This window comes from Naegleria gruberi (assembly GCF_000004985.1).
Source record: "Naegleria gruberi genomic scaffold NAEGRscaffold_73, whole genome shotgun sequence".
In the NCBI taxonomy this organism is placed as follows: Eukaryota; Heterolobosea; class Eutetramitea; order Acrasida; family Naegleriidae; genus Naegleria; species Naegleria gruberi.
Genome location: NW_003163254.1, coordinates 46,366 through 64,814, shown reverse-complemented (window position 1 = coordinate 64,814; position 18,449 = coordinate 46,366). Strand labels below are relative to the sequence as shown.

General features: G+C 34.1%; 5 protein-coding genes across 5 annotated transcripts; 2 read left to right on the top strand and 3 right to left on the bottom strand.

Annotated features, from left to right (window-relative positions):
- Positions 1–50: 50 nt before the first annotated feature.
- NAEGRDRAFT_53645 (uncharacterized protein) lies at positions 51–950 on the bottom strand (the record flags this gene model as incomplete). Its single annotated transcript, XM_002670207.1, has 1 exon — positions 51–950. One exon carries the CDS (start codon positions 948–950, stop codon positions 51–53), a length of 900 nt encoding a protein of 299 aa, XP_002670253.1.
- Positions 951–2,646: 1,696 nt separating this feature from the next.
- Positions 2,647–5,271, top strand: NAEGRDRAFT_59731 (uncharacterized protein; the record flags this gene model as incomplete). Its single annotated transcript, XM_002670246.1, has 2 exons — positions 2,647–3,085; positions 3,204–5,271. 2 exons carry the CDS (start codon positions 2,647–2,649, stop codon positions 5,099–5,101), a joined length of 2,337 nt encoding a protein of 778 aa, XP_002670292.1. The 3' UTR covers positions 5,102–5,271.
- NAEGRDRAFT_59730 (uncharacterized protein) lies at positions 5,247–11,322 on the bottom strand (the record flags this gene model as incomplete). Its single annotated transcript, XM_002670206.1, has 3 exons — positions 5,247–5,738; positions 5,783–7,605; positions 8,067–11,322. 3 exons carry the CDS (start codon positions 11,320–11,322, stop codon positions 5,319–5,321), a joined length of 5,499 nt encoding a protein of 1,832 aa, XP_002670252.1. The 3' UTR covers positions 5,247–5,318.
- A 1,279-nt stretch (positions 11,323–12,601) lies between these two features.
- On the bottom strand, positions 12,602–15,853 carry NAEGRDRAFT_53642 (uncharacterized protein; the record flags this gene model as incomplete). The annotated part of the gene is made up of 1 exon (XM_002670205.1): positions 12,602–15,853. One exon carries the CDS (start codon positions 15,851–15,853, stop codon positions 12,602–12,604), a length of 3,252 nt encoding a protein of 1,083 aa, XP_002670251.1.
- A 1,282-nt stretch (positions 15,854–17,135) lies between these two features.
- Positions 17,136–18,263, top strand: NAEGRDRAFT_60976 (uncharacterized protein; the record flags this gene model as incomplete). The annotated part of the gene is made up of 1 exon (XM_002670245.1): positions 17,136–18,263. One exon carries the CDS (start codon positions 17,136–17,138, stop codon positions 18,261–18,263), a length of 1,128 nt encoding a protein of 375 aa, XP_002670291.1.
- Between the last annotated feature and the right edge of the window lie 186 nt (positions 18,264–18,449).

Below are 18,449 nucleotides of genomic sequence, written 5' to 3'. Positions count from 1 at the left end.
TAAATGACCATATTAATTTAATTTATTGTGGAAAGTGAGTAAAGATGTGGTTAGAGAGCATTGGTGTTTGAAGAGTGATTCTCTTCTATTGTGGTATGAGAGATTGAGCTTGCTATTTGTAAAGCACTTTCCAAATTGGATTTAATAGCTTCTGATATTGTTGTGGCAGAACAAGTTGATGATGTAGAGGAGAGCTCATCTGCATTGGCTAGATCGCTTTTAGAGGTTCTTGTTGAGGAAGAAACATTGTTGGCCAATGAAGATATTGGACTCTCTACAGGAGTTACATCAGTGCTCTCATTTGAAATGGTTGGTTCTAGAATAGGAGTTGTGAGAGTAATGGATGGAATGCTCTTGGAAGGAGACTCTGGTATTTCAATGGAAGATAATTGAGAAGTGGTACCATTTGTTGTTGAGGTGCTTGGGCTAATTTCAACTTCAACCTTTTTGAGAATTGTCTTCTTAAAACTCTCCAAACTAGAGTATGTTACAATTGTGAATAGAATCAATTGGAGAACTCTCAATATAAAACAAATAACGGAAAGAAACATGTAATCGAATATAGTCTCAAAAAAAGTGATTCTGTCTGCTTGGTTGGATTTGCTATTGGAAATCAAGACAGAAATCCAGTTTTCAATGATTAGAATGGAAATCAAAAATGTTACAATGATTGCCCCATAAAAACTCATTATTATCATTTCCTTATTCTCAACAACATTTACAAGTGCATGGAGTTTGGAAACTAATTCTTCTCCATGATTGGTTAATTGATCAATTTCGTGAACAGCAACCTCTGCTTTTGAGATGCAGTTTGTAAACTTGGCAATGCCATCTTCTGTTATATCGAGTACATGGCCGAAATGTTCAATTTCTTGGTCAGTTCGATCCATAGTTTCGTCCAACGATCTGACATTCTTCTTGATTTCTTTGTACATGTCTTTTAACCCCATTTTTTTAATTTAGTAAATGACCAATTTAAATATTACTTGCTGTGTTGGTGTTAGAAAGCCAATATAGTTGCCTAGATGCTTATCACTATCTGAATCTATAATTGAAATCAGAGTTTCGTATTTTCTTCTTTCAAACCTTACTTTCTCCTAATTCTAAATACTATACAGTTTGGAATAAGAATATTCTATCTTCTTAACTGATTTGTCGTTGTAAAATCTTTCCATTTTCCAGCAATGGAAACAAATCATCCTCAATATTAGAAATTCCACATTTAAGATTATAATATTCGAATAAAGAATGGTGTTTTTCCTCAATATTAATGTTATATATAAATCCACCACATTCAAAACAATCTTTTCTAAACACAATTGTAAACAATCCATAACAAGTACGACCTCAAAATTTCCAATCCTTTTACATTACTTCAAAATAGAATTGCCCATATCAGGTAACTTACTTGAAACCAATAAAGGATTCTGATAATCACGAATTAATTGAAAAGCATTTCTATCATCTTTGTGTTTTTCTTTCAAAAATTTTGAGTCTACAACTAACCACATACACATCTTGTAGATTATTACAATTTTCCAAAATACTGGCTTTTTGAAACCTTCCAAATTTGCTCAAGTCAACCTTTCGATAATTTGGCTCTTTTTCGTAGTTGATTATCGTCATTAATTATTGGTTGGTAATCCCATCAAAAAAGGCACCCATCAACCAGAGTAATATTTCTAGAAGGGAACGTTGACATACCTTCAGGGCATCATCTCTACCCTTACAAGTCTTTAAAGAAGCTTGTTGTGTGTGATTTTTCCAATCATCTTCATCTTTCGGAATATTTGCTGTTGAGTAATTATACAACAAATATTATCATCAGCACCACAGTTTCATCCCGCTAAGAAAAGCCACACACAGGTTTACAGTCCTATCCATATAGATTACAGATTTTAACTACCTCTAGAAATTTCTAGATTCAAAAACATCAAAGCTTCTTCACAAAAGCTTTCCAATCATATCCTTCGATATTATCTCATCTCAGAGAATATCCCTTCGATAACTTTGCGCGCTGAGAAAGGCATTCTTCGTTCTATTTGTTTGTTGCTGGTGAAAAAATTCCAAAAAAAAACCTGCGCAAAGCATTTTTTCTCTGTTGCTGCTTAACTTTTTGTCCACTGAAGAGTTGTGTGTGATTTTTATTGTTGATTTCCTCATCACAATTTAAAGAACCGAAGGAAACAGTGTATTTGACAACTGTTGTCTGTTGAATTCAGTTCGGAACAGCTGCTATTGACCAAGTAGTATTTTTGCAGTTTAGGAATCTAACGGCAATATATCTTGTTGATCATTTGCTGTTGGTGTTGTGAAGAATTGATATTATCATTTCGGTTTAAACTCTTATATCCACTTTCTGATCACAAGAGTTTGTTCAACATTCGTCATACTTCACAAATTTATTATTATTACTTGACAAAACTTTGCCACAACCACTACTACAACCACTATCATCATTCTACTTCCTATATTTAATAGTTGATCAAAGTATTTGGTGATCATCCTAATATTTATTATTATTATTATTTGAAAGATAACAAATTTAATACTTACAACAACAACTAGTATCATCATCATTAATACTACTAAATTTTCTGTAAATTAGAAATGACTCTTGATCATCAAGCAAATACTACCTCTACCATGGTTTATGGTGATAATAATTCTAACAAGACGTTCTTTGGTAGACCGAATAATACGATGATGAACCAAAACGTGCCATCATCACCTCTCTTGACTTACTCCTATCTAAATAGTAATAATTCTATGCATAATAACAATCCAAACAATGGTTCGTTTAAAGGTGGTGACAGTTTAGATCATATACCACAACTATCGATGTCACTCATGGAATTGTCATTAAATCAAGATAACAACAATTTGCACCATGACATCTCTACCAGTACCTCTCCAAACAAGTTACCATTTAATAACAATATTCAACCAACTCATCAACAATCTCTTTCATTGGATTCTAATGGTAGTCATCAAAGGGATCTCTCTCCAAGATTTGACGTTCCTTTTGCTGCCAGACAAAGAGGTAATTCTAGTGGATTCCCTCCTATTGGAGGACATTTGACAAGTAAGTATTAGTGCTTCTTCAATTTATTAATTTCTTATCTTCTTAGAACTTTCTCCAAGAATTGATGTAAATCCATCCACCACTGTATATAATCAAGGATATCATCCTCAATCACCAGCTCTCCCACCACAAAACTATGATAATCATGGATACGTTGGTAGTCCACTTCTTGCTCCTGGTACTCCAACTAATCCATCAAGACAAAATGTTAAATTGAACACTTCTTTCAACAACAATATGGGATATACAGGATTCCCATCAAATCAAGGTTCATCATTATTTGGATCTGCTGACGTTGATCCTTTAACCTTTGGTTTGATTCCATCACATCCTTCTCCTTCAATGTCACCAAGTAACTCTCCTAGAGTTGAATATCATCCAGGAAATAAGATCACTCAACAAACTAGAGCTTTACTTCAAGGTGGAAGAAGTAACAGTATGCCTCCTATTCCGGCATTTACATCAACAGGACTTTATAAGAATGATATAGATATTGATAGAATGAATAACCACATTTCTAAATCCGTGAATATGAAAATTTTGGAAGAAGATGAATTAGATTCTTTTTCAAATAATATTTGGTACTCCAATAATCCATCTATGTATGTTAATGGTGGATATAATGAGGAGCAATATGTTGTTGGCCATCTTGAAATGTCACCATCTCAAAGTAGTCCTCTTATGACTTCCTATGCTACTGGATATATGGAAAATGATTATTCTTCTTCACCAATGGGAGGATACAAAGCCAATAACAATCAAAATGGATTCAAACAAATTCCATACGGTATTAATTTATTCCCAAATACTGCTAATGTTCAAATGGCTGGTGGTTATAATCCAAACGACCAAATCAATCAAGATGGTTCCAATGGATCTTCAACAGACAGTGATGATGAAGGAAAGAGTCAAAAACATCCTGGTGAATATCCTTCAAGAACACTTTTTGTTAGAAATATTTCTAGTGTAGTTGATGATCAAGAATTGAGAATACTCTTTGAAAGCTTTGGACCAATAAGACAAATGTACACTTCTTGCAAGCATCGTGGCTTTGTCATGATTACTTACTACGATATTAGACACGCCAAGCAAGCAAAGAAGAATTTACAATCCAAGTTAATCAAGAAGAGAAAGATTGATATTCACTATTCCATTCCAAAGGAAAATCCACCAGAAAAGGAACAACTCAACCAAGAGACATTGGTTGTTTTCAATCTAGATCCTTCTATCACTAATGAAGAGTTAAAAACTATTTTTACTCAATTTGGAGGAGATGTTAAGGAAATTAGAGAAACTCCTAACAAGAAATTCCACAAATTCATCGAGTTCTATGATACAAGAGATGCTGAAAGAGCATTGAAGCAACTCAACAAGACCGAGTTGAAGGGTAAAAAGATTAAGATTGAATACTCTAGACCTGGTGGTTTGAGAAATAGATTCCCTTCATTCTCTGATTCTGACTCTGGCAGTCCAACTCTTCAAGGTACTCCAGAAACTATTGAAATCAGCAGCTCTCTTCCAACAACCACCAATATTGAAACTCTCTCTCCACCAAAGAATGATGCTCTTCTTCATCCTGGAAACAACAAGTCAAGACGTCCAAGAGCTATCAGCGCTGAGGAGAAGGAACAATTCAAATTGGATCTTGAAAAGGTTAGATGTGGTATTGATAAGAGAACTACTCTCATGGTTAAGAATATTCCAAACAAGTACACTCAAAAGATGCTTTTGGAAACTGTAGATGTAGAGTTCAAAACAGCATATGACTTTTTCTATCTTCCTATTGACTTTAAGAACAAGTGCAATGTTGGATATGCATTCATCAACTTTGCTGATCCAAAATTAATCATTCCATTTGTTGAAAGATTCAATAGAAAGAAGTGGGAAAAGTTTAACAGTGAAAAGGTTTGTGATATCACTTATGCCAGAATTCAAGGGAAGATAGCACTTATTAATCACTTCCAAAATTCCAGCTTGATGTGCGAGGAAGAAGATTGCAGACCAATCTTTTGTTAATCTATATAATGTAATCATATAATTTGTACTACTAATAGTAATACAAATTTACACCTATTGTCGTGTTTTGCTTGTGACGACATATAATTTTGTTAGGACATAAAACAAACTGTATACACAATTGTGTGATAGTAGAGAACAATAAATCACCAAAACAATTTTCATTTATTAATAAGGAGTTGTTATCTTTCTGCTTTTGGAGTTTCATAAACTGAGCTTATTTCTGTTGCACGTAGTAGAGAGATTTGAGAAGTGTCTTGTTCTTAATGTTGCCAAATGAATAGCCACATTGAGATGCTTCATCTGAACCAAGGGCGAAGGCAATCAGGATTTCAATACTTTTGGAAAGGTGATTCTTTGGTAGAGAAGCTTGGAATTGAGAACAAAATCTGTCGCAGCCAGCAATGAAAGGTTCGATCTTGTTAGTGCATGTCAAAATACCAATTTGAACTGACAAACAATATTCGCAAACTTGGTGGATTATTTCTGTAAAATTAATTGCATTAAGGAAGGAGCTCTTTTGTGAAGAGGACAATTTTGACAATTTGCTCCATTTTGATGTCAGACTATTCAACTGAGTATTGAGAATGGACGATATTTCATTGCTCATTCTGTTAGCTAATAGCAACACTTTGAACTGTGCAAATTGGTAAAAAACAATCCAACAACTTGAATACATACCTCCTTTTCAGAAATTTCATCAACTCCATACCTAATTTGTTGAATTATTGGTCTGAATACTTGAGCCATTTTCAAAGGTCTGTATTGAGTTACATTCTCAATTATAATTCCAACAACGTTATTTCCAATTAATTCAATTTTTCCCACTAGAGCTTGTCTGGTATTATCTTCCAAAATTACTTCTACAGTTTCTGCATTGAGTAATTCTTTCATTTTCAAATAATCATTACTGTTGTAAAAGTGTTCCACCTGTTCAAGGCAATTAATGGTCTTTTCAATTTCATTAGCAAGAATCTTTCTTGGATGAAATAATGGAGAATAATTCAAATGAAAGTGATAAATCTCATTCAGCAATTCATTCTCTGATTTTTCAATTGAAAATTGATTCATAATGTAAATTATCAAGAGAATCAATCTATCCACGTAACTTTTTGGTATCCAATTCCAATGTACACAGCCATGAGCCATCAATGTCCTAATCCTTACTCCTTGTGGCCACTTGAAAAGATCATATATACAGTTAACTAAACCTTCACTAAAATCCTCAAAAATAGCATTAGTAGTGATTTGATAATATTCATTAGGTCTGTTATTTAGAATAGAATCAAAAACCACGAGTGACCTTCCTCTTTCCACTTTGATCATTCTACATCTTTCCTTGAATAGATCAAACTCTAAATTTGAATAAATAAACAATCTTCTAAGAAGATTCTCAAAGAATGGGAAGAGCTTCGACAATAGTTTGAATATTTCCAATTGGTCTCCCTCATTAATGGATAGATAGTCCTTTAAAATCTCAATCCATTCCTCATGTCTATCATGATCAAATAAGAAAGTTCTCCCAGCAATCAGTTCAATATCAACATTTTTCAATTTCTCTATCAAATCCGATTCAATTGTGAGAGATTTAACAGATTTTTCACTAACTCCATACTCCTCATGGTACTTCTTCTTACCATCAAGCTTTCTAGATTTGAGCATTTCATCATATTGAGCTTGTTCCTTATTATTGGTAATTTTGCTCTTTGCATTTGACAAGTGAATTGAGATGAAAGAACCTAAATTGCTAAACACTAACAGTAGAAACCACAAATGTTGTGAATGGAAATTATCTTTGGAAAAATAGCCATGCATTGAAATATTTCTCAAATTTAAAGTGTTTTGACTTCCATAACACATTCTCAAAATAAATGCAATTGAAGATCCATAAATTGTTGACATGTCTTGACTTGCAAGAATATCACCAAAGGTTGCTAGTCTATTGAGAATAGATTCTTGTTTCTTCTTATCAATATTACAATGGAAATCGTAAACTATCAAGCAATCTCTCAGTCCAGCTTCCAGAAACGGAATGATTGTTAAAAAACTAGTGAGCGACTCTTCATTCGAGTTATTCAACAAACTCTCCAGTATTGGCTCTATCATCATTTCCACATCCTCCTTCTCCAGTGATAATTGTAAAAATTCAGCAATCTTTCCAATCAATTTCCTTTTTAATTCACCTCTTTCCACATTCTTGAAATTCTTCATTGCTTGATATAATTTTCCAATCATTCCATTCATATAATATTTAATAATCCTTTCGAAGGCTTGATCCTGTCTTCTTTTAAACTCATTCTCCACATCACTATTATCAATTAATAAATCAATATATTCATCATAGGAATCTTTGAGAGTGGCAACTTTTTCCAACATGTCCTTTTTACTCATCAATAAACGATCGAATAAATTATCGAGCATTAGAATTGGATTATCCACAAGGATGGAATCAAGATTATCACCATTCCGATGATCATCACTCATCAATTCTTCATGTTCTTCATCTGAAAAACAATAAATTTCCATAATCGGAAGCCAAGTCATCAACCCATTTTTCCTTCCATTCCAGAGTTGCACTACTTCCATCGAGATGTTGAACGAGTTGCTCCCTGACGTGATTCTTAAAATCTTGTTTGTGCATTTTTTATGAAATGGTTTTACAATAAACGTTAATCACATCTTTTCAAATAACAAAAACTACTTTGAAATGTATCCGAAACAAAGAGAATCAGTTCAATAAACAATTATATCTATATTGATGTGGAAATAAATTATTTTTCCTTCTTATCTTGTTGGTGATGATCGGACGAATCAAGAATAAGGTAAGGACTCTTGATAAAGTTTCTCTTTGAAATACGATCCACATTCGTATCCTTATTGAAACAACTGTAATGGAAAATATTGGCAAGATCTGGATAGAAAACAATACAAGCATCCTCTCCAATGGATCTATTACAAAAAGTACATTTGGTCTTTCGTGTGACAAACTTTTTACGACTCTGATATTTCACAAGTTCAGCTTGAGCATTGAAAAAGTCAATCTTACTCATGTTTTTCATAATGCTGGTAGTTCTGTTGTTGGTGGCAGTTTGTCTCAATGTACATGTGAGGAAGGGGAGTATTTTCTTAGTGGAGAGATTGTTGGGTAATAATTTAATGGCAGAGATGGGATCAATATGTTTGGCATACTTATTCAAAATGTAAACTCCAAAATCATAGTAGGCTCTTGTTCTTGGTTTGTTAATATTCAATTCTTGGAAACATAATTTGAGGAGGATGAGGAATAATTCATTGTGAATGGTAACTTTGGTGTAATTTCTGTCGTACATTTCAAGAGTGGCATCCACTGAATTCAGATCTGAATTGGCCATATTTTCGTATAATTTTTGAGTGTATCTGGCTTGTTGCTCTTGACAATAATTTTCTGCTCCATCTGCAGAGTAGAGATCGAATAGTAAAATTTTCAATGATTTTTCATGTTCATTGGAGAGGGAGTAGAGTAGAATCATCTCATGGAACATGCTTGTTCCTTGTAAACGTGAAATGACAGTTTCCAGAGTAATTAAATCTTTGCATTCTTGAATGTGTAACATGAATTTGGTTCTCAGATCCAAAATAAATTCAGAATCATGTCTAATTTCATAGGAAGTGATAACATCAATATACTTTAAGGCAAGGAGTGTATAGTATTGATTTGGAATATCTAGTTTCTTGTCGGAATGTTCTTGGTCATACTCATGAATGATATACTCCAAGAAGAGTTGAATAACTTCATTTTGAGTCTCCTCGTCAAGGTGTTGTCTAATGTACTTCAAAATTGGGTCTATTCCCAAGTGAATCACATTGTGATTTAAAATTTTAACACTCTTAAAGTGATCCAATTTGAGGCACCATTCCAAATTTACCCAGAATATTTCCTTCTTCTTATCTATAAAGGCACTATTTGTAGATTCGTCCAAGAGAGGTCGATCGAAGAGTGAAAATAGCAAGGTAAGAGCTTCATCCAATGCAACGTCACCCATATCAGACTTATCACCCAAACAAATGACCTTAAATAGAGAAAATGTCTTGGCAACATTGAGCAAATTATAATTCAAATGTGTCTGGTAAAGCATGGCCATGTAGAACTCTTGTGCTTCTGGTGACAAAATCTCAACTTCTGACATGAGCATTGAAGAACAAATATCCAAAGTACAATAACACTTGATGGATGAATGATGAGAAGATTCATCGATACCTTTGTGTTTTGTATCTTTGAGCATTCTATTCAATCTTCCCAAATCTCCCATGTCCAAATACATTTTGAATAGAGTATTATCAATGCCACTCTTACACTGTTGTGACATGTAGGCAAAGTCCAATATTATTCCCTCCTTTGAATGCTTTTCCATAGAATGAATTTTCTTTCGTCTATATTCTAATAGTGGTCTCAAATACTGTTTACACTTTGAAACTAATTGATCTGCCTCCTTCTCAACTTCATGAGTTGGTGAGGAAAGATCTCTTCTCTTTGTAATTCTTTCCACAAACAAATCAAATAAGTGCTTTGGTTTTCTAGATTCGGTATTTAAATATTTTACATTCCAGGAAACCTTTGGATAGAAGTCGTCGTCAGAATGAACAATACTACTAAATTCTGGGAAGAGTACTATTAATTCTCTAATATCAAATCCAATTCTATCCTCAAGTGCTTGCTCGTGTTCTCTAAAGTATGTAAAGGCCTTCTCAATATCCAAGTGGAAAAGAGAGGCAAAAGCTGCCTCTTGGAGTAATTGCTGTCTCCATCTCTTCTCAATGATTGGGTCGATATATTCTCCCTTCTCCCTCTTGAATTCAATCATTCTTTCAAAAAGTTCAAATGCCTCAGAACAGTGAGCCATTTCAAAGAGGGCAGATATTTGCTTTTCATATGAAATTGGGCACAATAGAACAAATGTTTGAACCTTCTCCTTCTTTTCCTTTTTAAATCCAATTCCAGATGAAGCTGTGGTTGGAATGAAACTGTCACAAACAGCCAAAACACCTGAATTGACAGATCCTTGAAGAATTTTCCAAGAGAGAACATTATTCAATTGATTAGTATCCTGAGAACCATTTTCAAGTGTGTATGTTACAGTATTTGTTGTTGGTTGAATGTACAAGGTTTTTACAAGTCTGGCATCATAGATACTATAAATTTCAATCTTTCTTCCCTGATCCAAAACACCAACAATATATGGAAATGAGAATGAAATGTGTTGTGGAGGTGATGACCAAGTAATTGGTGGTCTAATTGATGGCATACCTCTCTGTTCCGAAGTTGATTTGTTAGTCATATTTACAAAAACACAAATTGCTTCCGTACGAAGTAGTACTTCATCATCCATTGAAACACACAATGCTCTATCACCAGATTTATCACTCAATTGAAGTATTGTACTAGGAATTGCAGACTTTGCATCAGCTCCTCCAATACTAATCAATGAATATTCCTTTTTAAATCCAACAATAAGAGTCCTATCAAAGAGTGCCAAACATCTCTCATCCTGAACAGATTCTGGCAATACATATTCATCCAATCCAACTGAAAGACAATCCTGTTCCGTATAATGAAGAATATTAATCTTTTTCTTTACACAAACTAAAAGTCTATTATTTGTCTTACATTCATCCAATGTAAAACATGTCAATCCCTGAGATTCTTGTATCCTCTTGATATGTGTTAATTTAAGTAATTTCCTTGTTGTTGAAAATTCATATCTAAAGAATTCAATATTGTTTTGTACATGAATAAATAAAACTTGAATTTGATCATCACACATAATTTGTTTGATGGGAGTTTTACTCCATAATGGAGTAGAAGGAGCCTTTGAATTATTTCCTTTCATCTGAGAGGGTCTTCCAAGGAAAACATTCACCAAATCAACATTATGTCCACCATTTGCTCCACTCATTCCAAAACTTGGTTCCTTTATGTGATGATGTTTTTGATGTTGTTGTTGTTGTTGATGTTCATTATCATCTTCATCACTATCCGTCAATGCTAATGAATCCTCATCCTCTTCATGATGATCATCAAAATCGTTATTAAATTGTGAGAGTTGATGAAGATAGAAACAAGAAATGACTCCTTCCGATGTTCCCAAAAACACCAACCGTTTCTGATTATCCATACATGAACATTCGATGGTTCCGTAGGCTGATTCAGAATGTTGAACGAATGGAAAGGTTACCACTTCCATTCTTTTTTTTACTTAATAATTTTCAATATTTATTATTTAATAAATTAAATTTAATTAAACAATAGTATTTAAAATGTGAATGCTTTGAAAGATTAATCTTAATAAAGGTCGCAGTAATTACTTTTCTGTAATATGAATGTTTTCTTTCATTGAAAAAGTTCTTTCAGTTAATCAAGCCAAAGCTTACTGTGGGCTGAATCTTTAGCATGAATAGCGACCTTAATTAATGACGACATATATATTGGGAAATCCGAAGAAAACTTATGGTTAGCCATGGCCACGGTATCGGTTCTTCCAGTATTGGAAATTCAGAGCATAATCCCTTAATATATCCGTCTTCACAACAACCGATATCAACTGAATGCCCTTTTCTCAATTTCACAACTGAATCATCTCTAAAAGGTCCAACAATCCTTCTTTAGACACATTAAAAAACGGTTGTGTAACAGTCAGCATCCCTGTTAGGCGATTTTGAGGTTCGTTTTTGGAAATTCTTCCAAGCAATAAACATTCTTGCATATTGAAGAATGCTTTGCGTGTTTGTGGTGCTATTATTCAAGAAAAAAAACAAACATCAAACCCTTAACAAATATAAACTAAGAACAAACTAAGAAAAATGAATCTCTCCTTCTCACTGAGCTCACTCGTTTTATTCTTCATTTTGCTCAAAATCTTGTCGATAGAAGCTCTCACCTTGATAAGCAAACCGGTGGTGATATGCGGTCAGGGTTATCATCCAATTTCTAGGGCCAATCCTACCTGTGAAAAATGTCCAGTTGGTTTCTATTGTGCTGATGGAAAGGAAGCTTTTCCATGTCCTTCAATGACCTATAGTCAGGGAAAGGCAAAAACCTGTTCTCCTTGTAAGACTCGAGTTTCAGAAGATAGAGTAAATTGTTTATTGGAAGGTTTTGACCCACAAGCAACAGAATTGGAACATTACACAACCTCTTTATTTATTGAACCTGGACAAGATAACTTCATGTTCAGATCCCAAAGATACCTTGGAAATAACTATGGAAACCAATCTTTAATCATTACAGAAAACTCACAAAAGACACCACTCACAATCTATGTCTCTACACAGACTCCAACTCCAGGCAGGTGGAATTATGAATATGTTTTTAGTGGTGTGAATCCAACCATCTCATTCAAACCTCCAAGAGAACACTACATTGTCTATTTCAACATTGTAACTCAAAAGAAGCAAGTGCATCCAAACATCTCAATAAAGACAGGTTGGAGTTAAAATTGATTGACATTATTGGAATGGAATTTTTCAATTTGAGTTCTCTGTGGCCACAACTAACCTGTCAATGTAAAAATCTAGTAGCTTTTCATATTTCTTTGGGTCTGTTTCTTCAATATCCAACAATCCTTGCATGTTAATGGATCTTTGTAGATTGAAGGAAGCCCTCTCCACAAGTCTATTATCCTTGTTCATCCTCTTCAAGAAGTCAACATTATTCCGCAATGAATAGGAGGCACAATTCAGTGTCTCAATATTAATTTCCATAACTTGTGAAATAATGTCTTCATCACCTTGTAAATCACTACTGGCAAACTTAAAAGCATGATAATTTTGTCTAGTCATTTCCAATACAAATTCCTTGTCGCCTCTCAATTTATAACCGGCATATTCAAAAGCACAAACATGGGATTTGAGAGCGTTTTGAACTATTTCAATGTCGTTTTGTAATTCATTGCATGCATGAGAGAGGGACATACCATTTTGTTGAACTGCCTTCATTACAACATTTCGATTATGTTTAAATTTCGGTAGTACATGGTTTAGTACCATACCATTGATTTGAGCAGCTTCCAATACAAACTCTTCATCATTTTGAAGCTCCTTGGAGGCATAATTGATTGCTGTTGGCCCAAATTTAATGGCTTTCAACATAATTTCCTTATTCGATTTGAATTCTTCTTTCAATTCATCTGAGAGATACACGAATTGTGATCCAGAATAATACTCTAGCTCAATCGTATCATCTATAATATCGAAATGATATTTGTACTTTTTTAGGGGTTTTTCGAGCAACTTTAGTACGAGCTCTCTATCATTTCTTAGAGCTGGTACCACATGGCTGAGAGGGAGATCTGCTTTCAAGATGACATCCTTATCATATCTTGAATCATACATGGAATATTCAAGAGATGAGTGGTCATTCTTTACAGCTTCTAATACAATTTCCCTATCACTTCTTAGATCGTAGGATAGGTAAAGTAACTTTGAACCAGCCTTGGAAACTGTTTTTAAGGCAATTTCTCTATCATACGTAAATTCTTCGAGTGTGTTTAGAATAACTCCTTTTTCAGCAGCTTGCAATACTAACTCTCTGTCTTTAAGACCTGATATGAAATATACTGATTCTTCTGCATTCTTCAATGCTTCCACAATTTCTCTGTCATTCTTCAGTGTATCTGACGCGTATTTAAATGCATTTGCACTGTTGCTAACTGCTTCTTTAACAATTTCTCTATCATTTTTAAAATCTTCTGAAACATATTCCAATATGTCGCCACAAATCTTTACATATTTCCTTACAAAATCTTTATCATTTCTTAATAGAGGATTGAAATATTTGAACCAATCCCAACATCCTCTCAAAATTTGAAAATGAATGATTTTTTCCTCATCTACTATTTCTGGCCATTCCTCAACAACGGACACGATGCACAAGGCGCTACCATAAAGGATTGACTCGAAGACTAGGTCTCTATCTATAATTCTGTTATCTAAGGAGCTTAATGGACAGCCATTTCTTACTGCCGTTCGTATCAACTCTCTATCATCATTTCTTAAATCAAAAGATGCTTGTTCAATATTTCCACCATATACTGAAACTGATTCAAAAACTATTTCCTTATCATCTTTGAATTCATCTGGAATGAAAGAAGTATGCTTCTTTACATTTTCCAAAATAAGATTCCTTTCTCTTTTCATGTCAGCACCTAAATATTCATTTAAACAATGGTAAGAATTACGAGTCGCCAGTTTGCAAAATTCCTTGTCATTTCTCAAATCTTCAGAAGCGAATTGGAAATTAAGGCCATTGATCGTTATTGCTAGCTCTGCAACTTGTCTGTCGTTTTTCAATTCTTCAGAGGCGTATTGAAAGGAAAAGGCATCATATTCGATTGACATCATTACTAAATCTTTATCATTTCTCAAATTCATTGATGCATAATAAAGCACATTATCATGTAATCGAATGGCTAGCTCAAACAATTCTCTGTCATTTTTCAATTCCTCTGATATATTACCGAGAATTTCTGCCTCATAAAAAAGTGCATTCATAACAATTTGCTTATTGTTCCTAATATTATCACTTGTTGCAAACATGAATGCAGAAGGATCTATGTTAACAATTCTTGTGAATAGTTCTTCTTCCTCTTTAATTCTTCCAAATAAACCATATTGATAATTGCAATTGCTTCCAATGAGTTCTAATTCAAAATCTCTTGTCAATGCCGAATATTCTAAAAAGTTCAATAATTGCTTTCCTGAAATTAGTAAACTATTCATAAACTCTCTGTCGCTACTTATATCATAGGGTAGGTCAAAAAGAGCAATAGAGGCACATTTTAACAATATTTCTCTATCATTCTTCATATTTGGAGGCAGGCAATAATATGAATATGGGTCTGATTTCACAGCAATAATAGCCATCTCCTTATCATTTTTCAACTCGTCTGAACAAAATCTAATCGTATGGCCATTTAACTTTACCAATTTCATACAAAATTCTCGATCTGATTTCAATTCATCCGAAGCAAAATGAAAAGAATCTTTACCCACTTGAAATGCAGCAAATACTACTTCCTTATCGTTTTTAAAATTTAGGGCGTATTGAAGAGCCTTTGCATCTGATGATATTGCACTCATTACCAAATTTCTATCGATAAAGTCTTTTGGAACATAGGATAGAGCTGTTCCACAACTTTTGACAGCTTCTTCAATTATTTGCTTGTCATATCTCAATCTTATAGCTGTATTTGCAAGTGATATACCACATTGGCGAACTGCCTTCAACACAATTTCATAATCGTCTTTGAATTTGTTCAAATATTTCATCGTACTCTTTTTGTAACTATTTGAAATATCTAATTGCACAACTTTTAAAGCAAAATCTCTATTTTCTCTCAAATTAATGCTCACATCCATCAAGGCATCTACATCATTCTGTACAGCAATCAATGCAAGTGTTTCATCGTTTCGTATTCTTTCGGATGCAAATTCCAATAATAAACCACAGTAAGAAAGGATTTTGAAAAAGGCTAGGGTGCAATCATTATCAGGAAAGGGATTTTCACGAACGAAAGGAATACATTTGTTCACACCATGCAACTCTATCAGTTGTTTCATGTGCTCATAAATACTTTCGTTTAGTTTAAGTCTTTCCGATATTGTTTGCCGAAATTTGCTGATCAATAATTCAGAGCAAGATAAATTCACACTATCACTTTCGGAATCAATATCATGTAAAGAGATGAGCACATCCGTGAAGTTCTTTTCTTGATGCATTTTTTTTAAACATAAAATATATTGAAATTTCAATTTGAAAATGGTGGAAATGCAGACAAAGGATTGAGGTCAAGTTATCACAATATTATCTACTGTTTGGTCATATAACCATTGATTGTTGTTAACTACAGATCTTCATATTCAATACCTCCGCCACCGTTTCTTCCGCTCTTGAGTTGGTTATCAGTTGCAGTAAGCGCGACTATAACGTTAACCCGATTAATAAACCCTTAACAATGGACCATCATTTCAATTCCACATTCCGGTTCCAACTTTAAACTTTCGAATTGTTTCGAATTATAAAAGTGGCTGCAAATCTTCTTCTTATTGAAACTCAAAAAAAAGAAATGATTGCAGATACAACTGGTTTAGTTCCAGAACAATATCTTGCTGCAGAGCAAGAAGAAAATCAAGTAGCTCCACTTCCTGCTCAACCAACTCGTCTCTCTAGAAATCCATTTAAGAAAATGAAAGAAAGAAGACGAATCCAAAAGGAACAGGAGCAAACTGAAGAAGTTGCTGATGTGAGGGATCCAAAGATTGGTGTAAAGGATCACTTGTACTTGTTGTCCAAGTTTGGATCATTCAATTTGTTGTTATTATTTTTAGGAGCTGTTGGAGCTATTGGGTAAGTTTCGAATGAAATTATTGGAATGTTTCTTACACGTGCTGTAGTGCTGGTGTAATTTCAATCTTTATCCAATTTGTTGTTGGAGATTTACTCAACATTTTATCTTCCACTTCAACTACTAAAGATCAAATAAGAGCTGGTGTCAATACTATTGGATGGAAATTGACAGTTGTGGCAGCAAGTGCATTTATAGCCAATTTCATGTTGCATTTCTTTTTCAATTGGGCTAATGAAAGAATTGGACAAAAGCTTAGAGAATTATATTTCAATGCATTGACAGCACAAGAAATGGCATTCTTTGATATTAAGAAGGTTGGTGCATTGACAGCTGTATTGTCTGACGATGTTGCCAAGATTCAAGATGCATACACAAATAAGGTTTCAACACTTATTCAAAACGGTGCAACAGTTATTGGTGGATTTGTAATGGCTGTAGTTTCTGCTTACAGAATGTCACTTGTCATTGCTTCAACTGTACCTCTATTATTCCTAGTTATCATGGTTTTGGGTGTATTCATTAGATATTTCACAACTAAAACCAACGAAGCAAGTACTAAAGGTATGGCCATGGCTACTGAAATCATTTCCTCTATCAAAACGGTTCGCAGTATGACAGGAGAAATTAAGGAACAATTGAAATATAAGAAACAAATGGCAATTGTCAATAGATATGGATTCTTCAAAGCTCTTAGCTTTGGCGTTGCTTTCCTCTCAGTTACTTTCATTGTTTGGGGAACTGTCTCTCTTGGATTATGGTACGGTGGTTACAACGTTGTTGATGGCCTTACAACACTCGGAGATTATTTCAAAGTTTGTGGTTTGATGATCATGACAGTGATGAGTCTTATTCAGACCTTTGCTATCTTTCCAGAATTTACCAAATCAATTTTGAGTGAAGCCGTCTTGTTGAAGGTGATTAAGAGAAAGCCAGAAATTCCATTCAAGGGAGGAAAGTCAATTGAGAATTTGAAAGGAAACATTTCGTTTAGAAATGTGGATTTCATATACCCAGCAAGACCAAATACTACAGTTCTCAAGGACTTTTCTCTTGATATCAAGCAAGGTCAATCCGTTGCATTGGTTGGTCCATCAGGATCTGGTAAATCAACCATTGTTGGGCTCGTTGAAAAGTTCTATAATCCAAATGCTGGTCAGATTCTCATTGATGGAGTTGACATTTTGGAAATTGATCCAATGTTCATCCACCACAAAATTGGTATTGTCACTCAAGAACCTGTCTTGTTTGCTGCTTCTATTAAGGAAAATATTGCCTATGCTGTTGGTTTGGAGAACGTTACACATGAACAAATTGTCAATGCTGCAAAACTTGCCAACTGTCACAATTTCATCATGGATCTTCCAGATGAATATGATACTCTATTGGGAGAGAAGGGTGTCTCCATGTCAGGAGGTCAGAAACAGAGAATTGCCATTGCTAGAGCCTTAATTCAAAATCCAATTGTCTTACTTTTAGATGAAGCCACTTCAGCACTTGACACAGAATCTGAGGCACTCGTTCAGGAAGCATTGGATAATTTAATGAAGGGAAGAACTACTATTTGCATTGCTCACAGATTGTCAACTATCAAGAATTCAGATGTGATTTGTGTTCTTGTGAAGGGTAAATTAGTAGAAAAGGGTAAACATGATGACTTACTTGAAATAGAGAATGGTGTTTACAGAAAGTTGGCTGAGAAGCAAATGGCTTTCAAACCTAAACGAGAAGATGCAGAGGAAACTCTTGATATTATGGAAGAGAATGATGAAATTGATTTGTAAATAAATTATTCCTTAATAATAACGTTCAGTTTAAAAAAATCCCACACATCTTGGTCATCGAAAAACCATGGTTGTAATTTCAATAATATTTCTACCAATTTAAGAGGTTTTGTGAGTTTAAGGTTGTGCTGTTCCATAAAGTTATTTGCAACACTACGATGAATACAACATGCATAGGTATCAAAC